Source organism: Phoca vitulina, unplaced genomic scaffold (assembly GCF_004348235.1).
Source record: "Phoca vitulina isolate PV1807 unplaced genomic scaffold, GSC_HSeal_1.0 scaffold2, whole genome shotgun sequence".
In the NCBI taxonomy this organism is placed as follows: domain Eukaryota; kingdom Metazoa; phylum Chordata; class Mammalia; order Carnivora; family Phocidae; genus Phoca; species Phoca vitulina.
In genome coordinates, this window is record NW_022589705.1 from 92,395,263 (window position 1) to 92,417,649 (window position 22,387).

At 54.6% G+C, this 22,387-nt stretch overlaps 1 protein-coding gene and 1 non-coding gene across 3 annotated transcripts; one reads left to right on the forward strand and one right to left on the reverse strand.

Moving 5' to 3' along the window:
- Positions 1–811: 811 nt before the first annotated feature.
- AGTRAP (angiotensin II receptor associated protein) lies at positions 812–14,401 on the reverse strand. Of its 2 annotated transcripts, none has more exons than XM_032393519.1 (5): positions 14,300–14,401; positions 6,414–6,448; positions 4,944–5,049; positions 3,916–4,090; positions 812–2,436 (listed from the first exon to the last, which is right to left on the reverse strand). In XM_032393519.1, the coding sequence occupies exons 1-5, from the start codon at positions 14,324–14,326 to the stop codon at positions 2,321–2,323; spliced, it is 459 nt and encodes a 152-aa protein (XP_032249410.1). In that variant the 5' UTR covers positions 14,327–14,401; the 3' UTR covers positions 812–2,320. The 2 variants fall into 2 exon arrangements, with proteins under 2 accessions (XP_032249410.1, XP_032249404.1); XM_032393513.1 differs by having other exon boundaries at positions 3,895–4,090.
- Positions 14,402–19,482: 5,081 nt separating this feature from the next.
- LOC116626953 lies at positions 19,483–19,665 on the forward strand. Its single transcript, XR_004298380.1, has one exon. It is a non-coding gene; the product is annotated as a small nucleolar RNA SNORA73 family (small nucleolar RNA).
- The last annotated feature ends 2,722 nt before the right edge of the window (positions 19,666–22,387 follow it).

Here is a 22,387-nt window from a genome sequence, read left to right on the forward strand (position 1 = left end):
GCTGGAAGACTCCTAGCTCCCATAGGCTCTTGGTTGCTTGTTGAATGAATGTTCGAACGTCAGTTACGAGACCTGCCATTTGGAAGGGGGGCACCCCACTGGTGGCTCTCGCTGTCCCCGTACCTCTGGTGGCACTCTTCTTGAAAGACAGCCCTCCAGCTTCTGGGGCCACTGGGCCTGCCTGGTCAGGGAGCCAGAGTAGCCTGGGAGGTTAAGTCACTGTCCCCCAACTCCAGAGCAGCCCTTGGCCAATGACCAGAAAGCCCAGCCCCCGCCCCTGCTTGCACCAAGCCAGACGCTGCATTCAGGGTCTGCTTCTGGGGACCCCCACTTAAGACAGGGGCCTTCCTCTGCCCCCCATAAAGATCCGATCGAACTCGAGGGTCTGGGACTAGGAGGAACCGGGGTCTCTGAATATACTCTCCCCTCTGGTTGACACAGGCTCTATTAGCTGTCCCCCCACTGTGGCCCCCCCACCTTTTCATTCCCTTTGGAAATCTGACATATTCACCACATACACACAGGAGCACGCACAGCGCAAGCCTGCCGTGTGCCAGGAACTGGGATAAACAAGAGAACCGGAACTTGGGTTTTTAGTCCCATGCCCCGAAGGTCACACCTCTCCCCTACCCAAGGCTGCCTCAGCCATGACCTTGAAGGGTCCTTCCTTCTAGTCCACACTTCTGTATTTCACTACATATACGCTCAGGAACGACATATGATATCGCTTGGAGGTTTTTAAATTCATGCGAACGCTCACGTTGAAGATGCCATTCTACAATCTGTTTTGCTCACCATAGGGGGACCCATGTCAATAGAACTAGGTCTGGTTTATTCACATGAACTGCTGAACCATATCCATAGAATGAATGTACCACACGTTATCTATTCGTCCCCTTCTGATGGTGAAACTGTTTCTAGCTTTCCTGCAGCTGCAGCCACTCGGTGTCCCTTGGTCCCTTCCCAGGGGTCCCTTTCGGAGCTCTTGCCTCCTGCCAGAGGACTCTTAATATCTGTTCCCTGAGAGCAGGCCCCAGAGTTGAGCCCTGCAGCCCGCACTCAGCAATACCACGTACCGAGCCCCAGGAGGGTGGTGGGATTGTGCACTAGGCCTTGATCTCTTTGTGCTGGGGACAAGCCGGGATGGCCTGGGAGAGCCCAGGCCCATGAGGCCCTGAGGTCAACACTCGGTCCAGTCGATGTAGATTAGGACCCTGGCCATGGGACACTTGGGGCTTCTGGATGGGTACTGGTCCCAGTCAGCCCTGACACCAGGACATAGGGTCTGCCAGGAAGAGGTCGCCCCTTGCCTACTGACCCCACATCATCACAGGATCAAGGAGCAACCCACCAACTTTGCTGTGGCTTAGGGAGCTTTCCGAGGGCCAGGCACGGCACACTTCATTCGTCTCATCACCCCCGGGGCAGGCATTAGCTCTTTTCCAGGAGACACTGAGGTCAGAGACATTAAGCTGCCCAAAGGTACACAGCCAGAAAGTGGCAGAGAGGGATGCAAACCGGTAACCAAGTCATCTGATTCAGAGACATGGATGCCCATCGGCCACACCAAACAGCGCCCTCCTCTGCTGGGGCCTTGGCTAGGCCAAAGCTGGGGAGTGAGCCCCTGCTTCCTCCTGCCACAACAAAATGGGCAGCTAAGCCCAGGTTCCCTGCGGGTTCAAAGGAGAAATCTCAGGAATGGCAGGTCCAGGCCCCAGCCCGGCTGGGAGATTAACCATGGCTCAAAACACACCCAGCTACCGATTCCCCAAATGTGAATGCCATGGCCGTGGGAAGGGCAGCTGGAGGCCGTGGTGGGTCTCAGGTGCTGCACACACCTCCTGCCTCCAGCCCCGAGGTCCCCAAGCACCAAGTTACCAGGCAGTGAGAAGCACAGGGACCTCACTCCCATGCCGGGCTGCTCCCAGGACTGAGCATCACCCAAAGCTCTCAGAGCTTCCATGGGCGAGGTCAATAAACTTTGGGCAAGGCCTGGCTCAGGCATGGTTCAGGACGGGGGCTACACGGAGCCGCTAAGGGAGGTGAGGAAAGAGACCACGGTTCCCAGCCTCAGACCACTGGGGTACCTTGAAGGGAGAGGAGGCTTCAGGGAGTCTGGGACAGGTGTGCACGGGGCTCCGGGCCACTCAGGGCACTTGACTAGGGAGATGGGCAACAGGAGAACACAGTCCAAGAAAGGGGGGTGGAGGTCAGGAACATCTCTAGAATGCCATCCAAGCCACGAGGAGGGCGATGCAGCCTGGGCTGTCTCTGGGGTCTGCTCCATTGGCCCCTGCGCTGGGGCCAAAGCAGACTGGCTTCAGTACCCTTGCGGGGAGTGACCCCTGCCCTCCGAGCCTACAAAGGGGTCTGTGGGCGCCTCTGGTGAGTCAATCGTCTGGTAGTCACTGCGCTCCTGTGATGGTCCAAGGAAACCTGAGGGTGGGGGTGATGAGGGGGGAAGGAAAAAACGAAGGGTGAGGACTCAAGGCAGTCTACTGAGTCCCAACCAAGATCCACCCACCCCCCACCAGGAAGGCACTGGGACAATGACGGGGGCAGCAGTGCCCCCCCCCCCGCCGGCTTTTAGCAGGTGTTCAGCCAATCCTCCCATAACCCTCCAGAGCAGGTATTTGGGTTGCCCCCACTTCACAGACAGGGAAACTGAGGGTCAAAGAGATGAACTGACTTGCCCCCAGTATGGTGCTTGATGCGGAGGACACTAAAATTCAAGCCAAGGCAACATGGGCCCAAAGCCAGTGCTCTTGGCCATCACACTGGGGCCTTCCCGGAGCAGCACGCATCTGAGCAGAGGGATGCCCAGCCCTGGCCCACAGGCTCCTCTCCCGGGCAGAGTGGACCCCGAGCTACTGTAACCAGAAGGCCCAGAGCTGGCACAGTTGCAGAGCCCAGAGCTCTGGGCTGGGGGTCCTAGGTAGGGGCGAGGGCTCTAAGTGCCCATGCTCTTTGCTCCCCTCTCTGCCCTGCACACTTGACCCTGAACAAGTCCCAGGGGCTCTGGGCACCAGCTCCTTCATCTGCCCAATGCAAGGAATGTGAGTGACTCCCCGCAACCCCAGGGCATTGCTGAGATCAGCCCTGGGGAGGCCACAGGTGCTTTTTGCCCTGGCCCAGCTGCCCCTCTAGGTGGGTCATGGGCCCCTCCGGGCCTCTCCTCTTGGGAAGGGACAGTGGAAGACCACCCCCACCCTCTCCCCACCTCTCTGAAAGGAGATGAGCAGTATGTGAGAGAGAACAGGAAAATGGCCCAGCCGCCAGGAGAAGGGGCTACAGCTCAGGAGGGTGTGGGAGGGCCAGTGGTGGGCAGGCTGAGGTGACCGGGACATTAGCAGGGAAAGCACCCGCAGTTCAGGGCCAGCTTCGGCTGAGGCTCCACGGCCCATGCCAGCAGACCCCCTCCCTTGGCCACCCAGACCCCACACGGCAGGAGGGGAGGCTCTAGGCATGGGGCTGAGAGGAAGCTGGCCCCGTGGATGCCTACCAGCCTCAGGCTGCAGGCCGCCCAGAGCTGCCTGCGGGACTGGGGCTCACCCAGCTGCATCCGTGCTCGGGTTGAGGCGGGGCTCTGGGCCTGCCCCCAACTCTGCCCGTAGCCTGATGCCCGGGAAAGCTCACAGCAGGCTGGGATGGGAGCCCTGGGCTCGTGCAGCAGAGACCGGAGCTTGTAGACCTTCTAGCCTGGTCGTCAGTGTCGGCACCCACCTCCCCCACCCCCACGCCTTGAGCCCTCGTCCCCCGGGGCAAGGCCAGCTCACATGGGCAGGGGCTGTGGGTGAGGCAAGCCAGAGACAGGGGAGACGTGGGAGATGGCGCCGCCAGCACCTTGGCCGGCGAGAGGGGCAGTCAGGGAGCTGGCCAGAGGTGTGGCCTCACCAATACGGAGCAGGAGCTCACCCCCGCGCTCCCGGTACATGTGGTAGACGAAGCAGCAAGACAAGGGCTTGAGGAGCAGGCTGAGGATGGCCATGCCGGCCCCAAAGCGCTCTGTGTCCGTGAAGCCGGCCCGCTGGTAGAAGACGCTGATGTGGACGATGTCCAGGAAGATGGTGGCCGCCAAGCCACTGAGGAACTGCAAGACAGGCCAGGCGCAGGGCCCGGGGGGACCATGTGCCATCAGGGTTTATGAGCACCCTGACGCTCCATCACGGCTCATGGCTCCCTTACCACAAACACCAGACTGGAAGCTCCGTTTGTGCCCTCCTGTGTCCTTAGGCTTTGCTGGAAAACAGATCAGCAAGCAGGCAGGACCTGGTGGGTGAGACGCCTGACCGAGGACTACAGCACCCAGTGCAGGGATGTGGGGACCCAGGTCTGGACCTAGCCTGTGGCCACGATGGGGCACAAGACTTGGTTCTAGAACCTCTGAAATGTAAGGTCCCTTGGAGTTCACCCACTCCGTCTGCACCACAGGGAACTCCCTTCTTAGTTATCCTGACAGGCCCTGCTGGAGAGCTGGCTGCCCCTTGGGGCGCAGTGGGTGCTGGGAAGCTCCCCCACGGCAGAGCTCAGCGGGGCTGTGTCCACTCTGACCTCACGAAGTACAGCAGTTCCCTCTTCGTGGGGCTCCCTGCTAAAAGAGGGCCCTAGAGGTGGGTTATCGGGGACATGCTCCAGTGCCCTCGAGGAGTGGCCAAGCTGGGGCACTTGGGGGGACCCCGCCCATGCTTCTCTCAGGGGAACGCACTGAGCAGACTCAGGGCTCCCGGAGCCAGGCAGGCCGAGAAGCGGGCCAGGCTAGTGAAGACACACCTGGGCTGGTAGCTGGGGAGGGCTTCTTGACAAGGCTTTAGAAATGGAAAACAGGGGGAGGGGTGGGGGCCCCCTTCCTTGGAAGAGACAGGATTGGGATGGGTCGAGGGGGGTAAGAGGGGGGGCCACGGACCACCCCGAGGCCGGTCCCTTCCCTGCTTCCCCCACCTCACCAGACTTATGGCGTCGATGGAGTCCCGCTGAGCGACAGCCCACACACCCACGGCCAGGATGGTGAAGTTGGCCCAGGGATAGGGGCCCGAGAACGTGATGCAGCCCCTGTGGGAAGAGGCACCCGAGTCACGTCAGGTTTCTGGATTCTGAAGTGTTCCCTACAGAGAACGCGTACAAAGCTGTGAAGTGTAGAACCTGACTCAGCTGGATAGTCTTTAAGTCACCTGACTTTTTGGTTTTAAGAAGCTAGTGCGGGGGCCCCAGCCCAGACCACAACTCAGAATCTTGGGGAGTATGACTGAGAAATCTGTATTTTGACCTTGCTTCCCAAAGTCATTAGCCATGACTTTCACTGTCTGCATTATTCACAACCATTTTACATGTGCAGCATACTTCAAGCTCTGCAAAATGCACACAGAAGCTCAGCGGTTTCCAGTCCTGCTTTGGCAGGGAAATCGCCCCACAGCTCGGCAGGTAAAACAGACAGTAATAATGAAATCAAGCCTGCAATGCTCGAGCCTCCCTCTGTGGCAGGCCCTGGGGAGTGTTGGATGAGCACAACATGCTTCTCCCTCACAGCCCCTGAGGGATGTGCGCTATCCTTATACCCATTTTACAGATGGAAACCAAGGTCCCAAGAGGTGGGCCATTTGCCTAAGGTAACCTGGCTGGACCACAGCTGAGCCAGGACCTGCCCAGGTCCATCTGAATCCCAAGTCTGCCATCTCTGGGCAGGAGTGTGATATAAGAAATAGGGTCCACCCCTAAGCAAGTGATCCCACCTTGCATCTTGGGTCATAAAGTATCTACTTGCTGAGCTGTGGAGCCAACCCACAGAAGGTGCTCAGCCCAGTGGCTGGCTCCTAGACACCCTCAAGAAATGTTAGTGGTTATTACAGTTTCTAAAACTCGGCTTTCACCTTCCAATGACCTTACAGGCTAAATGGGAGGGTCAGTAATGCACTCATTTTGTAGGTGAGAAAATGACTCAGGGAGTCTAAGTGACTAACCCAAGGTCACAGACACACAGAGCTCTAGCCGGCATCCACCCCACGGCTGCCTCGGGGAGTCCAGCAGGCTATGTGAGACGGGCCCCCTGGCTTTAGCACCTCACACCTTCCAGATACAAAGGCCTTGGGGAGGAACCAGAGTCATGCCAAGCCCCCAAAGGGGCCTGGGCAATATCTGGAGGAGGATCTGAGCTGTGGGGACTGCCCTGGGCCAGCCACCTCCCCTAGGATGAAGGCTTGAAGCTTCTGGGATGGGGGGGGGGTGATGGCAGAGGCCTCTGGAAACTGCCTGCTCCTCAGACATTCTTGGGACATGGGGATGCTGATGACATTCTTGACAAAGGTGCTATTTAGTTCTGGAACTGGCCAGGAGACACATGGACGAGAGCCTGGGGGTATATGGACCCAGATCCTGGGAGACAGGTGGACTCAGAAGTGGTCACCTGCGGAGTCACTCACCAGGTCGTCAGCAACCAGTGAACCAGCAGGATCGTCTGGGGGAAGGAAAGAAAAGAACTATGAGTGAGACCACCATCTGGGGAGGGGTGGGAGAGCTTCTGGAGCCAGAAAACACAGGAAGCACCTGTCTAGCACCTAACAGGGCTTTACAAATATGTTTAAACAACAACAGCAACAACAAAACACCAGCAACAGTGAGCGAAGCAGGGGTGAAGGAGGAAGAGTGCAGGTCAGGCCGGGGGAGCTGCCGTGTCACTCGGCCCTACTCCCTTGGGGCAGCAGACACCCACACGCCCTCCTGCTTCCCTCCTGCTTCACAATCTGCTCTGGCATCAGAGGATATACCTGGATAGGAAATGGCTGGGGGGAGGCGTGGGACTCAAACGAGGCTGGTTTCTTGGCACACAGAGCTGGGGTACAGAGTGGGGCCCAGTGGCTGTCTGCTACCCGCATCCAAGGAGCAGGAGAGCACCAGGGGGCAGGAGGGGAAGAGCAGCGGGAGGGTAGCGAGGGCCTCAGCACGGAGCGTGGATTTTTTCTAGATTTCTACACCATTCTACCCCTTTCATTTTCCCATATGTCCTTAAAATCGCAGCCCCCTTTACTAGAACTTGTCTCTACTCTTGGTAATCAAAAGGGCCCTGCTTGGAAAGCGAATGAAGAAGGAGGGAGCGGATGCTATGGGGAGGGCAGGGCGGCTGTCAGCTGGAGCTTCCGAAGTAGGAGGGCGCTCCAGGTAAGGGATAGGCAGGGACCAGCCAGGCAAAAGGGAGGAGAGCAAGGTGTTCCAGAGGTGGCAGAGGGAACATAAATGGGGAGGAAGAGGGAGTGGACCCACATCAGGAGTCCCAAGTCAGGAGCTTCCATGGGGGTCCCAATGGTAGATGGGGGACCTTGAAAGAGTTACTCAAGGGATTGGGGGGGTCAAGCTGGGAGGGGGGATGCCAAGAGCCCGGGGAGGGGGCAGTGTACTGGCCTGAGTGTGAGGGCAGACACGGCAAGAGTGTGCAGTGAATGGCCCAGGCTTCTGGACCGGTGAAAGGGCAGAAGTGGGGATTGCCACCTGCAAGAAAGAACTCTGGCTTTGGAGGGAGAAGCCCTTCGAGAAGAGTTACTATTTACTGCACACCTGCTCTGTGCCAAACACCTCACGCCTCCTTCTTTGGGCCTCACGAGAGCCTCTGAACAGACACCATGATCATTCCCATTTTACAGATGGGAAAACTAGACTCCGAGGAAAATTAAGTTGATCTAGATTCCACCGATGGTGGGGTGAAACTCGAGTTCAAGTGTAAGTCTGACTCCGGTGCTCCCAACCTTTGCAGGGTGGGAGGGCCCGGGCTTTCAGCGGAGGGGAGCCTTTGGAGCTTGTGACAAATGTGGACATTTTCTGCACATGGGGGGAGCTGAAACGGCCGGGACGTTCCACCGTAACCCCCCAGGGCCCAGTGCGAGTGAACCAAAAGGGCTCTGGTGCCATGGCCCGAAAGAGAGTCGTTAAGCTGGGAGAACAGCCCTGCAAGGACCAGTGCTCCTGACTTTACGGAGCAGCCGAGCCCCTGACACAGCCACGTGTGCACTCTACGGAAGGCTGGCGCTAGAAGGGAGCTTCGTGATTGGCTACCTCTGCTCTGGAAGGGAGCTTTGTGATTGGCTATCTCTGCTCTGGAAGAGAGCTTCGTGATTGGCTACCTCTGCTCTGGAAGGGAGCTTTGTGACTGGCTATCTCTGCCCTGGAAGGGAGCTTCGTGATTGGCTACCTCTGCTCTGGAGGGGAGCTTTGTGATTGGCTACCTCTGCTCTGGAAGGGAGCTTTGTGATTGGCTATCTCTGCTCTGGAAGGGAGCTTCGTGATTGGCTACCTCTGCTCTGGGAGCTTCGTGATTGGCTACCTCTGCCCTGGGAGCTTTGTGATTGGCTACCTCTGCCCTGGAAGGGAGCTTTGTGATTGGCTATCTCTGCTCTGGAAGGGAGCTTTGTGATTGGCTACCTCTGCTCTGGGAGCTTCGTGATTGGCTACCTCTGCCCTGGAGCGCTGCCTCAGTGTGGGCACCACTGTGTGTTCTGAACGTGGACGTCTTTAATCCTTCCAACCCCCAGAGGTGCCGTTTACAGTTGAGGAATCTGAGGCTCCGAGGTGAGTGACTGCTGCCCAGTGGCAGAGCCACGGCTCAAACCTGACCGTGAGCCCGGTGTCGCCTGAGCACTAGGCCTCTCTGGGGCTGGGTGGGTGTGCTCCTCCCGTTACAAAGTTGGGGAGACCGAGGGAGAGGAGGCTTAGTCTGCCATGGGTTTCTTTTCCCAGAGGCTCGAGACACATGATCAGATGGTGCTAAATTTTCAAACACTTCACCGGGCATCCCTGGCATCTGCTTGGCACCCACCCTGGGGGCTCAACGGTGAGCAGGGCAGCTGTGGCAGAACTTTTATGTCTCACCTGCTGATCAGATCATCATCTTAGGAATGAGGGATCCAGTGAGACCTTCTGAGGGACAGTTATATAGTAAAGGAAAAGGAGCCTCATTCTACAACCGGGTGGGGTGGGGGAGAGTGGGGTGGTTAGGAGGCTTCTCTGAGGGAGTGACATTTAAGCCAGGGTAAAAACGGTGAGCAGGGGGTTCACTAGGGGCAGAGATCAAAGAAGAGCATTTCAAGCAGAAGGGGCAGCACCTGCAAAGGCCCCGTGGCAGAAGGAAGCATGGAACATTCTGGAAACTGAAAAGCCAATGTGGCTGGACAGAAGATAGTGGAAGACAGACAGGAAGCTGGGGGGTGGGCAGGGCCAGGCCTGGGGGTTGTGGGGAAGAATTCTGATCTTTATCTCAAGAGCCAACCAATACCCCCTCTGTCTTGACAGGAAACCCTGCCCACAGAGGGGAGAAGCCCTGCCTCAAAGGCCCCAGCATGTGACCAGCCGCAGTGGTCCTGGTGTCCGGCTTTCAGACTGAGAGCAAACACTGAGGAAGGGAGCACAGGGGAGGCAGGTCACATGACCACCTTCCTCCTGAAAATCAACACCTGAGCCTTCCCCACTGTTGGCTTCTATTCCAGAAACCGTCTTCATTTCCAAGTGCTCTGGTTCCCACATCCAGACCATGCACACAGTGGGTCTTTAACACGTGGGTACTTCTTGGCCCTGCAGAGCCCTGCTTGATGAAGGGGAGATGAAAAGCTGAGACCCGGAAGCCAGCTGAGATGCAGGCAAGCCTGTGGGGAAATGGCTGCGTCACCTGTGAGACAAATATTTTGCCAAGCGCCGGAAAGACCTGTAATACGCAGTGAGCACCTGCCCGAAGTCCAAAACTAAGCCATTTGTTTTGGGAAGAGTGCAACCTGGAAACACTGAGGACCCCTAAAGACATACTGTGTCCCCTCCATGTGCCGTCACTTTTGCTTTATAAATAGTTAAGAAACTTAGCACCTTTTGATCATGTCTCTTAAGCCCTTGGGAATAGAAACCCCCAGAAGATGAATCCTCCTCTTTATTAGTTTCCCCATCTTCGTAATGGGAGGGCACACCCACCCAGGCCTACAGAGGCCTGGTGTCCAGAAGAGCTCCAACCAGAAAATGAGCCAAATGGGCCCGGCTCTTCCTGACACAGGAGGGAACAGTGACTCATCTCAGCACAAAGAACTGTCTGCCGGCTGCTGGGAAGGTTTCTGATAACCAAGGGGACACTAGGGATTCTCAGGTACTGCCTGAGAGACTAGGGGAGGAAGGCACTGCGTTCTGAGAGAATGCGCCTGGGCAGCCCATCCTGGCTGGGCAAGAGCAAAGAGAGTTCGGAGCTCCTGCACTCTTCATACAGTGCTCGGCGCCCGGGAGGCTGCCTGGCTTTTCCCCAGAAGACGGGGCAGGGGAGGGAGGATGAGCCAAGGCAGCCAGGGGTCACAGGATGCTGGACTGGAGGCCTGGGTTCTGGTCCAGGGACCATGTCCCTTTGCGTCTGTGCCCAAGGTTCACTCTCTGCGAACTGGACGCAATCCTTATCCCCCGCCCCCATATGTCCCAGTGGGGTGCCTCAACCACAGAGAGGTGTCTGACAGTCACTGTGCGAATCCACGTAACAACCATAAGTACCCACGTGGAACAGGCATCCTGTAACAGCGCTAACAAGCTAACAACACACCTCCTGTAACTGACAAGGACCTGCCTGCCATGTGTCTGCACTGCTTCGAACACTTGGCCACTGTGTGTGGGGGACTATTCATGTTCTTGTACTTATGAAGACACTGAGGCAGCGGGAGATTAAGTAATCGGCCCACAGTGTGATACTTACAAACAAGAGAGCTCAGATGCAAATGTCCAATAGCTCTATCTGGCCTGACTTTTTCTGCTACTAAAAATGTAATGCCCCACCAACTCCTGGACCACGGGATCCTCCTCTTACCACCCTAGAAGGTAGGGTTTATTTTTATCTTCTTTTTACAGTGAGGAAACGGATAGTCAGAGAGTTAAGAGACCTGCTTAAGGTCAAAGGGCTAGTAAGTGGCAAAGTCTGTGCTATGCTGTCAGGATCTGGAAGAGCAAGGGAAGGGTGGATGGAAATGAGGAGGTTTAACCAGAAGGGAAGGCTAAGGGGAAGCCAAGGGGTCATGGGGACCAGGACTTAGACCCTTTATGTGCCACTAGAGGGCCCAGGGGCGAATGGGGTGGGGGGCAAAAGACTTCTAGGACAGGAGGTAGACAGACCTAAGGCCAACAGACAGATCAATACGGGAAATATAGTTCTATTAGTCCTGTGTAAACACTCAGCAGCCTGTTACATGAGGCAGTAAGGTCCCCAAGGGTAGCTGAGGCTAAGAGACCTAAGTCAGGAATGCCGTACTGGGGAGGCAGAGTCAGCCAGTGGTTAACTGTGTGGGCAATGAAGCCAAATATGCGGATCTGATCCTATGGAGCCGGGGCTCCGTGACTTGGAAGCTGTGTGATCTTGGGCAAGTCACCTGACCTCTCGGAACTGCTGTTTGCTCTTCTATAAAGTAGGGACCATCACGCCTATGTCATGGGGTTGTTCTGTGGATCTAGTGGTCCAGGGAGGTGGAGAGGCGTGTGAAACACACAACACAGTGCCCACCAGGTGGTCAGCCTTCAGTGCGTGGCCATTCTCATTGCTACCACTAGGAAGTCGGCTTCCTGAGTCCTTAACCCTAATGCTACACTACTCCCTGGACCCTCCTCCCATGGCCTTTTCTCACAAGACTCCAGGAGGTTTCTTTTCCCAGAGGCTTGAGACACATGATCAAATGGTGCTAAGTTTCTCAAACACTTCACTCGGCATCCCTGGCATCTGCTTGGCACCCACCCTGGGGGCTCAACGGTGAGCTCAACGGTGAGCAGGGCAGCTGTGGCAGAACTTTTATGTCATGGGGGACACCTGCTGATCAGATCATCGTCTTAGGAATGAGGGATCCAGTGAGACCTTCTTTCTGAGGGACAGTTATAGTAAAGGAAAAGGAGCCTCATTCTACAACGGGGTGGGGTGGGGGAGAGTGGGGTGGTTAGGAGGCTTCTCTGAGGGAGTGACATTTAAGCCAGGGTAAAAACGGTGAGCAGGGGGTTCACTAGGGGCAGAGATCAAAGAAGAGCATTTCAAGCAGAAGGGGCAGCACCTGCAAAGGCCCTGTGGCAGAAGGAAGCACGGAACATTCTGGAAACTGAAAAGAAGCCAATGTGGCTGGACAGAAGACAGTGGAAGACAGACAGGAAGCTGGGGGTTGGGCAGGGCCAGGCCTGTCTCAATGTCATTTCTCCAGCTCAGGACTTGCCTCATAGATGGGACTCAGTTAGGGACGGCCCTTTGTGTGAAGGGCCTGGGGCAGCTGTTTCTTTCACCTGGCACCACTGACCACTCCGGCAGGGCTGGGCACGAGCAGGATTCAGCCAAATGCCATGGAATAGATGAAACGAGGGAATGCAGGTCCACAGGCATGCATTCTCCTAGCTCCTGAGGGGCTGGCTCAGAACATCCCACTTAAGTGCCTACAAGCAAGGTGTCGAGAGCCGCCCTCCCTACAGTGGCCAGATTTAACAACAACAACAAAAATACAGAATGCCCAGTTAGTTTTGAATTTTGGTTAATAAGCCCTTTGTTAGTGTGATCCAAATATTGCCTAGGATATACTTATGCTAGAAAATTATTCACTGTTGATCTGATATTCAAATTCAATGGGATGTATGTTCCCTGGCAACCTTGGCCCCTCAGGGCCTCCCAGCACTTACTGGTCTCTGACTGGTAGCAGCTAAGACCTTTGGAAACCTGGGGTCCTGTTTCCTAAGCCAAGGGAAGGCCCCGTTTCACTCTGGGGCAGAGAACACCAGCACAGCTCATACCTGTGGGCACACTGGGCCTGTCAGCCCATAAAGTTGCTCAAAAAAAAAAGAAAAAAAAAGCCCCAAACAGACGAAGCCCTCCTAGTGGATGGACACCGTCAAGGCCAAAGTCAGCCCTAACTGGTGGCCAGGAAAGGATATGGCTTTGAAGTCTGACCCCAGTGGGTTCAAAGCCTAACTCTGCCACTTAATCCCTGTGGGACTTTGGCAAGTTACTTATCTGCCCCGAAGTTTGCTCATCTGTAAGAAAGGCGACAATATCAGCTTTCTCAGAAGTGGCTGTGATCAAATGAACCACTTGGCATACCACAGATGCTCCAGGAATGAGGGCCCCCTGCCCTCTCCATTCCTGCAGCTCTGTCCCTCGCCTGATGCTCTCTTAGCCATGATTTTAGGCAAATCTCTCATCAGAGAAAAGGCAGTGGGCACTGACTCCACACTGCCTGGAACACAGTGAATGTTGACACCAACAAACCTCGGTTGCCCTCCTGTAAACCAAACTGGCTGGAAGCTTCTGGGAGGGAGATGAGATTAAGGGAAATCTGCCTCCGTTAAGTCATAACACAAACCCCGTCTAATAATCCAAATATGGATTGTGTTGTTTTGTGGTCCTCTGTCTCTTAGGTTCCTTCAGTGCTGGACACCACGTGTGCTAAATGCTTTGTCACTGGTGAGTAAAAGGGCGTTCCTGGATATAGTCTCTAGGGGGACAGCACCGAGACCCCAAATGGCAGGTTTGGGCCAACGTTCACACCTTCCAGCCCAAAGCTAAAGGCCCCAGCCCCTCTGCCGTCAGCGCAGTCCAGAAGCGGAGCCCGCCCGCACGGCCGGGGACAAAATGAAGAAGCCGCTGGCATCTGGAGGAGCTGAGAACATGCCACAGGAAATGAAGACACCCCAGGAAGCCGCGCAGTGCTTTCCTAAGGGCACAAAGTTGGGGTTTTCTGTTTCTAAGTAACTTCTATTGGAGTTCCTGTTTCCTATGAAATAAGGACGCTGGATTTATAAGCTTTGGAAACCACTGGTCTGGGAATTTCGGGTTTTCTTAACCTGATGAAGCCAACGAAGCAGCGGGGCGGTGCGGGGCGTGCAGATGAAAGGTCTAGCCCCCTCTCTGGGCGACCGGCAGGTGACCGCCGCCGAGACCCCTTGGGCTCTCAGGGCCCGCCCCCACCCCGCGGCTCCCTCCCTCCCTCTCTCCAGGGGAATTCTGGGCGCGCAGGCCAAAGCGATCCTCAGGCTCCCGGGACTCGCGGGCCGGAGGCGCCGAGGCTGCAAAGGGGAACGGGCGGCCCTTTCCCTCCCCTACCGCCTCCAGCTCCCCCTCGGTCTTCCCTGCTGGCCCTTCCCTGGATTCCTCTCCCTGCTATGGCCGGTCTGCTCACCTCCTTCCCACCTGGGGGCCACGCTCTCGCTGTCTCCCTACCACCCCCTCTTGCCCCGAGCTCTCGGTCCTCTCACTTCTGAAATCCTTCTTGAAAAAAGCAAACGCCCCACACACTCTGGGGGAACCCGCCCCGCCCCGCCCGCGCCCCACCCTGCCCGTTGCCACCTTCAGGTTCACGGTAGGCAGCTCCATCCCGACCCAGGCGGAGGGCACCTGCGCGGCAGCCGCTGGGGCTCCTGAGCTCCGAACTCGGGAAACGAACTTGCCCCGCCCCTGCCCGCCCCGCCCCGTCCCGCCGCGCCCCGCCCCGCCCCGCTCGCGGCGGCCGCTCGGACTCCAGCGCCGCTCCCGGCCACGTGAGGCGGGTCACGTGACCCCGGCCCGGTTGCTAGGAGACGGCGTCCGGCGGCTTGCTCCCTCCGGGTTTCTAGCTCCCGCCGCCTCCCACGCGGTTCCGGCAGGCTGTTGGAGAATATTGGGATTTGTGTCGCAAAGGACGCAATATCTTGCCTGGTTAGTATCCCAACAGATGGATTGATGGGACCACCTGCTGCCGAAGAACTTGGGGGAACGTCCAGGTGCCAACAGCTGATGTCTCACCCCCAAGGAGACATCTCTCCTCCCTCCTTCCTCGCTTCTAAGTGGAGACATTGATGGTACCTACCTCTTAGGATCCTTGTGAGGTTAGATGAACTCATTCATGTTGAGGATGAAAAAATTATTCTGACACTTGCTGGAGCGGTAAGGGAGACTTTATTCAAGACTGTTGCCATAGGGGTATTGCAATAGGGGGGGAGTGAGGAAGCTCGCTTCCCAGGACAGCCCGGACAGGCGCAGAGGGAGGGGTCAGCGGATGGAAAATACCAAGAGGAGATATAAAGGGTAGGGAGATTCTTGCTAAACTGACCCAGCAGGATTCTTGCTAAAGGCAGGCCAAGACTTAGACACCAAAGATGGGGGATGGGGAACTTGATCAGATATGGAGGGTGACCAGATATCAAGGGTGGGGGCGATTCTCACTCAACTGACTTAGTAGGAGTCTTGGTAAAACTGGATCTTGCAGTCCCAGCAAGGACAGGCTGACAGAGAAGGCCAGGCCTCGTCTAGAAGAGGGCTCAGAGGAACCTAGCTAAAATTTGGTCAAGGATAGTGTCTTTGTCAAGGTAAAGTGCCCAGAAGTACCTGCCACTTAGTAAGTGAGCAATACACATGAGCTATTGTTATTACCAATACAGGAGGTTATTATCGATACACTGGTTGGAGTCCACTTGAGTCTATATACCAAAAACTTTAGGAAAATCTAGCCGGAAAACCAGCAGAAAACCTATAGCACACACCTCTCTGCAGAAGGAAGAAAACCAGAGAACAAAAAGATTTTATCTAAACACTGTGTGCCCCTCAATTGTAAATGAGAAGAATTGAGGAAAGAAAGAGCTGTCTTACCTGGCATCTCTCTTAGGCTGTTGACTACCCTCACCCCACCCCTCCCCACCCCATCCTTCACCCATAACCAGAGACAATTCTCAGTTGGAGAACACCAGCTTTTATTAGAGTCACTTGGGGTAAGGGTCCCCTTAGGGTTGGTCTGAGTGCTTGCTGGTCTCCAGGAGGGAGAAACCACGTGGGAGGTTGAGAATCTGCCAGGGATTGGCGGTGGGGAGTGGGAGGGTCCTGAAATCGGATCAAGACAGGTGCTCTCTCCAGACACAAAGAAAGGGGGACCTTTGCAGGGCTTCAGGGCCCACTGGCCTAATTTGATGCCCTGTTTGGAGATACAGTCCTCCAGCCCAGGGGACAGAGCGCCCCAAAGCCTGCCACTGGGATCTTGAGCTGGGAAATGGCTACACCTAGTTTGATTTTTGCGGAGTTAGCACACAGGGGAAGAGGCGTTTGAATCCTGGCTTTGCCACTTACTGGTGGAACTTGGGCAAGTTGCTTTGCCTCTCTGTGCTTTAGTTTTTTCATATGTGAGATGACATTAATAGTTATCTTCCTCAAAGGGTTGTTAGGATTTGTTAATACACAAAAAGCATTTAGAACAGGGCCTGGCAGATAGTAAGTGCTAAATCAGGATTGGCTACTATTGTCATTAAGTATTAGTTATTGTTTTTTTTTAAAGATTTTATTTATTTATTTGACAGAGAGAGACACAGCGAGAGAGGGAACACAAGCAGGGGGAGTGGGAGAGGGAGAAGCAGGCTTCCCGCAGAGCAGAGAGCCCGATGCGGGGCTCGATCCCAGGACCCTGGGATCATGACCTGAGCCGAAGGCAGACGCTTAATGACTGAGCCACCCAGGCGCCCCTAGTTATTGTTAATTATTGGTTATGTGATACCTAGAAGAGAGTAATGCCTCAATAAATGGTGGATATTATAACATTATATTATTATTTATCAATTCTTTTTTATTTTTTAAAAAAGATTTACTTATTCATTTGAGATAGAGAGAGGGAGAGTGAGAGAGAGAGAGAGCTCGCATGGGGGGTCCGGGGGAGGGGCAGAGGGAGAGGGAGAAGCAGGCTCTCCACTGAGCAGGGAGCCCCATGCGGGGCTTGATCCCAGGACCCTGGGATCATGACCTGAGCCGAAGGCAGATGCTTAACGGACTGAGCCACCCAGGCGCCCCTCTCTCTCTCTCTTTTTAAAAGATTTTATTTATATATTTGGCAGAGAGAGAGAGCACAAAAGACCAGGAGCAGGAGGAGTGGCAAAGGGAGAGGGAGAAGCAGGCTGCCCCTGAGGCAGGGCTTAATCCCCTCACGGGGCTCAATCCCAAGGCCCTGGGATCGTGACCTGAGCCAAAGGCAGATGCTCAACTGACTGAGCCACCCAGCGGCCTCCATCAATTCTCTTCTAAGAAACAGTCCCCATCCACCTCAGATCCTAGAGGTGTTTCTTCCAAGCCTATAACTGTGTAATAAGACCATGATCACCTTAGGAGGAGAAAATGCAAAACAAGTACTAGATTAAGGCGGACATTAATTAAGTACTTAATTTGTGGCAGACAATGTGAAAAATGGTCTGTAGTCAATTCTCAGTAGTAAATTCTCACAGTGACCCCATGGTGCAGGTACTATCCTCATCCTTGTTTACAGTAAGATGATTGAGGTTAAGAGAAGTTGGAAGGATTGCCCAAGTCACTGGTTGGTATGAAACTGGGCTGGGGACCGAGGAGGTCTGGCTCTGGGACCTTGACATTCGGCCCCTCAGCTCCACCGCCTCCATCTCAGGAAAATGTAGCCCAGGCTGGGATGCAAAGGATGGAGTGAGGCAAAGAAGGGGAAGACAGATTGTGGAGGAAGCACAAGGCTGGGTCTGTGGAATGTCCCTGCGGCTCAGCTCACACAGTGACACTGCATTCATCCTGACCAGCTGGGGCGGGAGGCGTGGGGGAGGAGGCACAAGACCCAGCTGGCTGGGGTTGGGGGTAGCTCACAGGAACAAAGGAAAGTGACTATTCTCAAAGGAGCCATGACCCAGTCCTGACTATGCGAGGACAAATGGGCCCCCACAAAGCATATTCCACAAGGCTTTGGGGTGATAGCTTTCGTGAGCACACTTCTGGAATTCAAGTTTAAATTTATCATGTCCCGGGGCGCCTGGGTGGCTCAGTCAGTTAAGCATCTGCCTTCGGCTCAGGTCATGATCCCAGGGTCCTGGGATCAAGCTCCGCATCGGCTCCCTGCTCCATGGGAAGCCTGCTTCTCCCTCTCCCACTCCCCCTGCTTGTGTTCCTTCTCTCACTGTGTCATTCTCTGTCAGATAAATAAATAAAATCTTAAAAAAAAATAAAAATAAAAAATAAATTTATCATGTCCCTCACCAATCCTGTCTGCCTCAGCCAAGTTTTATCTCTGTACCTTCAATATAGAAAGACATGCAAAACAACTAGACTGAGCTGTAGGAGGGTCTTGCATCCTCAGTGCTCAGCCCCATGCCTGGCACATGGTAGGCACTCAGGGAATGAACCAGCACATGCCAGCTGAACACATATGTGGGCACCACTTCCTCCCATCACAGGCACTGGGAAGACCAGCCACCCCCCTCCTCCGCTTGTCCTCAGGGTACCACTAGTAGTCAGGCTCTGCCCAGGAAGCCATTCAGTCAGTGGTGCTGGTTTTAGAAAGGCTCGTCTCTCTCTCTTTTTTTTTTTTGAAGATTTTATGTATTTGAGAGAGAGAGAGCACATGCACACAAGCTGGGGGGAGGGGCAGAAGCAGAGGGAGAAGCAGGCCCCCGGCCGAGCAAGGAGCCTGACTCAGAACTTGATCCCAGGACCCTGGGATCATGACCTGAGCCAAAGGCAGACATTTAACCGACTGAACCACCCAGACACCCCAAGGCTCGTCTCTCTTTTCACATCTTTAATTCTCATGTGGTAGGGTAGCAACTCCTACTTTATTAATGGAGAAATTGTTACAGTTCGGATGACTTAGCCAAAGTCACAATGAGCAAAGCTTGCATGGGAGCCGTGTAAATAAAACGTGCATACCCCCTCAAGGTCTGCGCATGGATGCCGAGGACTTGGTGTCAGGCAGGAGGCCTTTCCACGGCACCGGAGATGAAGATGGGCGTATGTAGCCGCGTACTGCCAGAACAGTGAGGAACTCATTAAGGAGAACCACCAGGAAGTCAATAGTAATGACTGGTTTTTAAACAGGCTTTCCTCAAATTCACTTGTGTAGTACGGGATGGGAAAAAATGAAATCTCTTGAGAATGTTTTGAGGGTGATGCTGTTTAATTAAAGGCATTGCATTGTGGGTACCCTGGGAGGTCCCTTTCCCTGTGATGTGGGAAACAAAGGCAGAAGAAAAATTACATTTCCTTACCACCTACAGCCCACTGACAAGTCCTTGAAACAAGCAGAGTGACGTTCCTCTAGGAACTCAGCTGCTTCGGTGTTAATACTTTGCTAAGGGCAAAAGGCAATCTTAGCCTGACTCCCAGGATCCTTTAAGTCTAACATATAAAAATTCCTTTGGAAGCTTCCTTTATCTCTACCCCCCAAGATACCTGTTGGCAATCATCCCCCAAGCATAGGACCCACCGATATACATCTGAAGGGTCTCACGACTGAGGGTTTACTAGACGGTAACAAATGACCTTTTCCCAACAATAGCTAGCCCCCTCAGGATCCTGGAAACCTTGCTTCCAAAATACCTGGGAGACTTACGCTATCCCTGACCCCCTCCCAACTTGAAAGTCTATAATGGGCCACTCATCATGACCCCAGTGCAGCTCCTGCTGCCCACAGGTCCTGTCCCCAAGCTTTAATAAAACCACCTTTTTGCACAAAAGACATCTCAAGAATTCTTTCTCAGCTGTTGGCTTCGAACCCTAATGTCTTTCCTACATCACCTGGGCGCTGTCCAGATGGCGTAGGGGAGCACAGGGTTAAGCCCCATGATGTACAATCCTTTTCCCCAGTGTTGGAGATGAAGCCGGGTCTTGAGTCTGCACCTACATATTCCTGTGGCTTCTCAGAGCCCTGTGGACAAGGCCTGAGGGGACAAACCACGCAGGAAACATCTAAAAAGAAAAAAAACATAGAACAAAAAGTAGAAAGGCTCCATCCCCACTCTTTCTGCTGGGCCCCATTTACTCCTACTCTTTACTTTGCCTCTAAATAAGCCAAAGAAGCTATGTTCCCACTTCCAGGGAAAGCAAAAAATTTAATCATTCTCTGAGTTTTGTCCTAGGCCCCAAAGACCTGATAACACCTAAGAGGAGCCAGATCCCAAATATGTTCCAGGGCATCAGCTTCCAACAAACCTCGGCCGATGCTGGCATCAATACCCCATCCCTTCAGTGATTTATAAGATAACACCTGTTATTCACCATCACTCGTCTTTGCTCTGACCCTACCCTGGATTCCCGAAGGAACACGTCCCCTAGACTCCTTTCCAATGGAAACCCCTAGCCCCAGCTGACGACAAGACTCATTCTCCTTTCCGAGTCTCCCAACACTCTGTCAGAAGTACACTGTCACGCACACTATTCGCTGTCACTCAGGCTGTTACTTCCTCTGGCACACATCTGCTTTTCATCCTGCACAAAGCCAAGGACCCTCTTGGTAGGTCCTGCAGGACCCCCACTCTGGGGTCCTCAGACGCAGCCCGTCTGCATCACAAACACCGTCCCATCTCTTTCCCGTGTTTGCTGGCGTCCTTTGGGTAAAGATGTGTTTTTGGATCCCCGCCTTGCCTCCTCCTAGCAAAGCGATTTGGGCAAATTAGGTAGCCACGCCGAGCCCCAGGGTGACGGGGGTCGCGTGAGATGATTTACATACATGCGTGGCCCAGCTCCTGGCACTTCATAAATGCTCAGTAAGCAAATAGCTGCCCTGCTGCTATAAAAACAAAAACAAAAACAAAAACAAAAACAAAACCCCACAGCATCTTGCAGCGTCTCGCAGCAGGTCCTGGCCCACGATAAATGCCGGTTGAATGGAGGCACCAGGAAAGACCCCTTTGATGGAGGGAAGATGCTCTTCCCCCTTTTCCTGTTAGCAGAGACACCGTGGTTCACCCCGCCCCCTCACCCCCACCCCAGCACTGCCACTTTGCGTCTATGTCACTTCGTCTGTCACTTAATCCCTCCGAATTTTTCTCTGCATCTTGACAATGAGGACAGCGATCATGAGTCCCCGGGGGCGCTGTGTGAGGCACCAAGGAAGCACCGAATATGGAAAGGTTTTGAGATGCTTCCCCACCCACTAGCCAGCGAACTTTGGTTCTCAATGCACTGGAGGCCCACAATTGCAATGGGGCCCAGCCACTTCCTTTCCCAAGTGGGTAAATCAAACTGGAAGAAAGAGAGCAGCGAACATCACCCAAACCCTGTTGAAAGTCACACGCACCTGTCAGAAAGCAGGGCCCTTGGCAAGAAGCTTTCAGAGAAGGGCCTGGAAGCAGAGTCGTGGCCCCTGGTGGCCCAGGGGTTCTTTCTGGGGTTTGATCTGGAGACCTGTCCTCCAGTGTTTGTGTCAGCTTGTCTCAAACATGCTGGCTCTGTGTTTCTTGGCCTAAGGTCTGGTGGGGTTATAGGGGAGGCCTGGGAGTTTTGTTGGTCAGTGTTGGCCTTTGGATCTGTGGCTGTGGTCTTCTGTCTCTTCCCAAAGGCCAGCTCCCCTGAGCAGACAGCAGGGCACGGGGGCAGGAGCTGATGGGACTGAATGGAACCCTGTAGGACTGGGGTTGGGGTGACTCTCTTGGGCTCCCAGGCTTCATTCCCTGTCCTTCAGCCCAGTCCCTGGTGGATGCCAAGATACTGAAAGTATTGAACGCCATATAACTCATCAGGAAAATCACCGTGTCCATAGCAGCATTCACTCAGAGCCAGGAAGGGGACACGATCCTGGGGCAAGCCGGGCCCAGAGGGAGTCGGGGTGGACGATTCTGCTACTTCTCTTTTCCTGGGTTTTCTGGAGGTGCCTGGACATTGCCGGGAGGTGGGAGGGACGTCCTCTGTAGAGGACACATTTGTTTTTGTGATTAGTCAAAACACAGGGGGGCTGATTCCGAAATATGTGTCCCAGTGGCACAGAATTCGAACTTACAGCAGCATCCATGGCCGACTTTTGTGGGCCCCACTCAGGATCCTTGAAGACTCCCCCTGGAGCTTTAAAATGTAGCCCGTAGGGCACCTGGGTGGCTCAGTCGTTAGGCGTCTGCCTTCAGCTCAGGTCATGGTCCCAGGGCCCTGGGATCGAGCCCCGCATCGGGCTCCCTGCTCGGCAGGGAGCCTGCTTCTCCCTCTCTCACTCCCCCTGCTTGTGTTCCTGCTCTCGCAATCTCTGTCAAATAAATAAATAAATAAAATCTTTAAAAAAAAAAAAAATGTAGCCCGTAATTCCCAACGTCCCTGTGGCTTTGCCACCTCATCGGGGTCCTATGAACATGACTGCGGGGTGAGCCCCGTCCTGGCCTCACCGGACACTTAGTGATATTACCTTGTCCCTGCAGAGGCCCGCAGCTCATATCAGGCATCAGAGAACACATCAGAATGCCCATGGGGCTCTTGGTGAGCGTGGCAGAAGCAGAAAACGAAGTTGTGTCCTGTTCTTGAAAACAGATGTGTTCGACACCAGCCAGAGGGAAGGCAGACAGAAGAGGCTGCTGCCAGTACGCTCTGCCCTGTGGCTTTCATCCCCCTGGGCCATACTCCAGCAACCCTCTTCATGTCATTGTGTGTGTGCGTGCGTGCGTGTGCGCGTGCCCAGGCTCTCATTAACTCCGTGCCTCCTGCCTCCCA

Coding starts and splice junctions, on each gene's coding strand:
- AGTRAP (XM_032393513.1), bottom strand. CDS start 14,326: ATGGAGCTGCCTACCGTGAACCTGAAG. Junction 4,091..4,943: donor CCATCGACGCCATAAGTCTG/GTGAGGTGGGGG, acceptor CCTGTCTTGCAG/TTCCTCAGTGGCTTGGCGGC. Junction 2,437..3,894: donor TGAGCTCCTGCTCCGTATTG/GTGAGGCCACAC, acceptor CCCCACCCTCAG/GTTTCCTTGGACCATCACAG.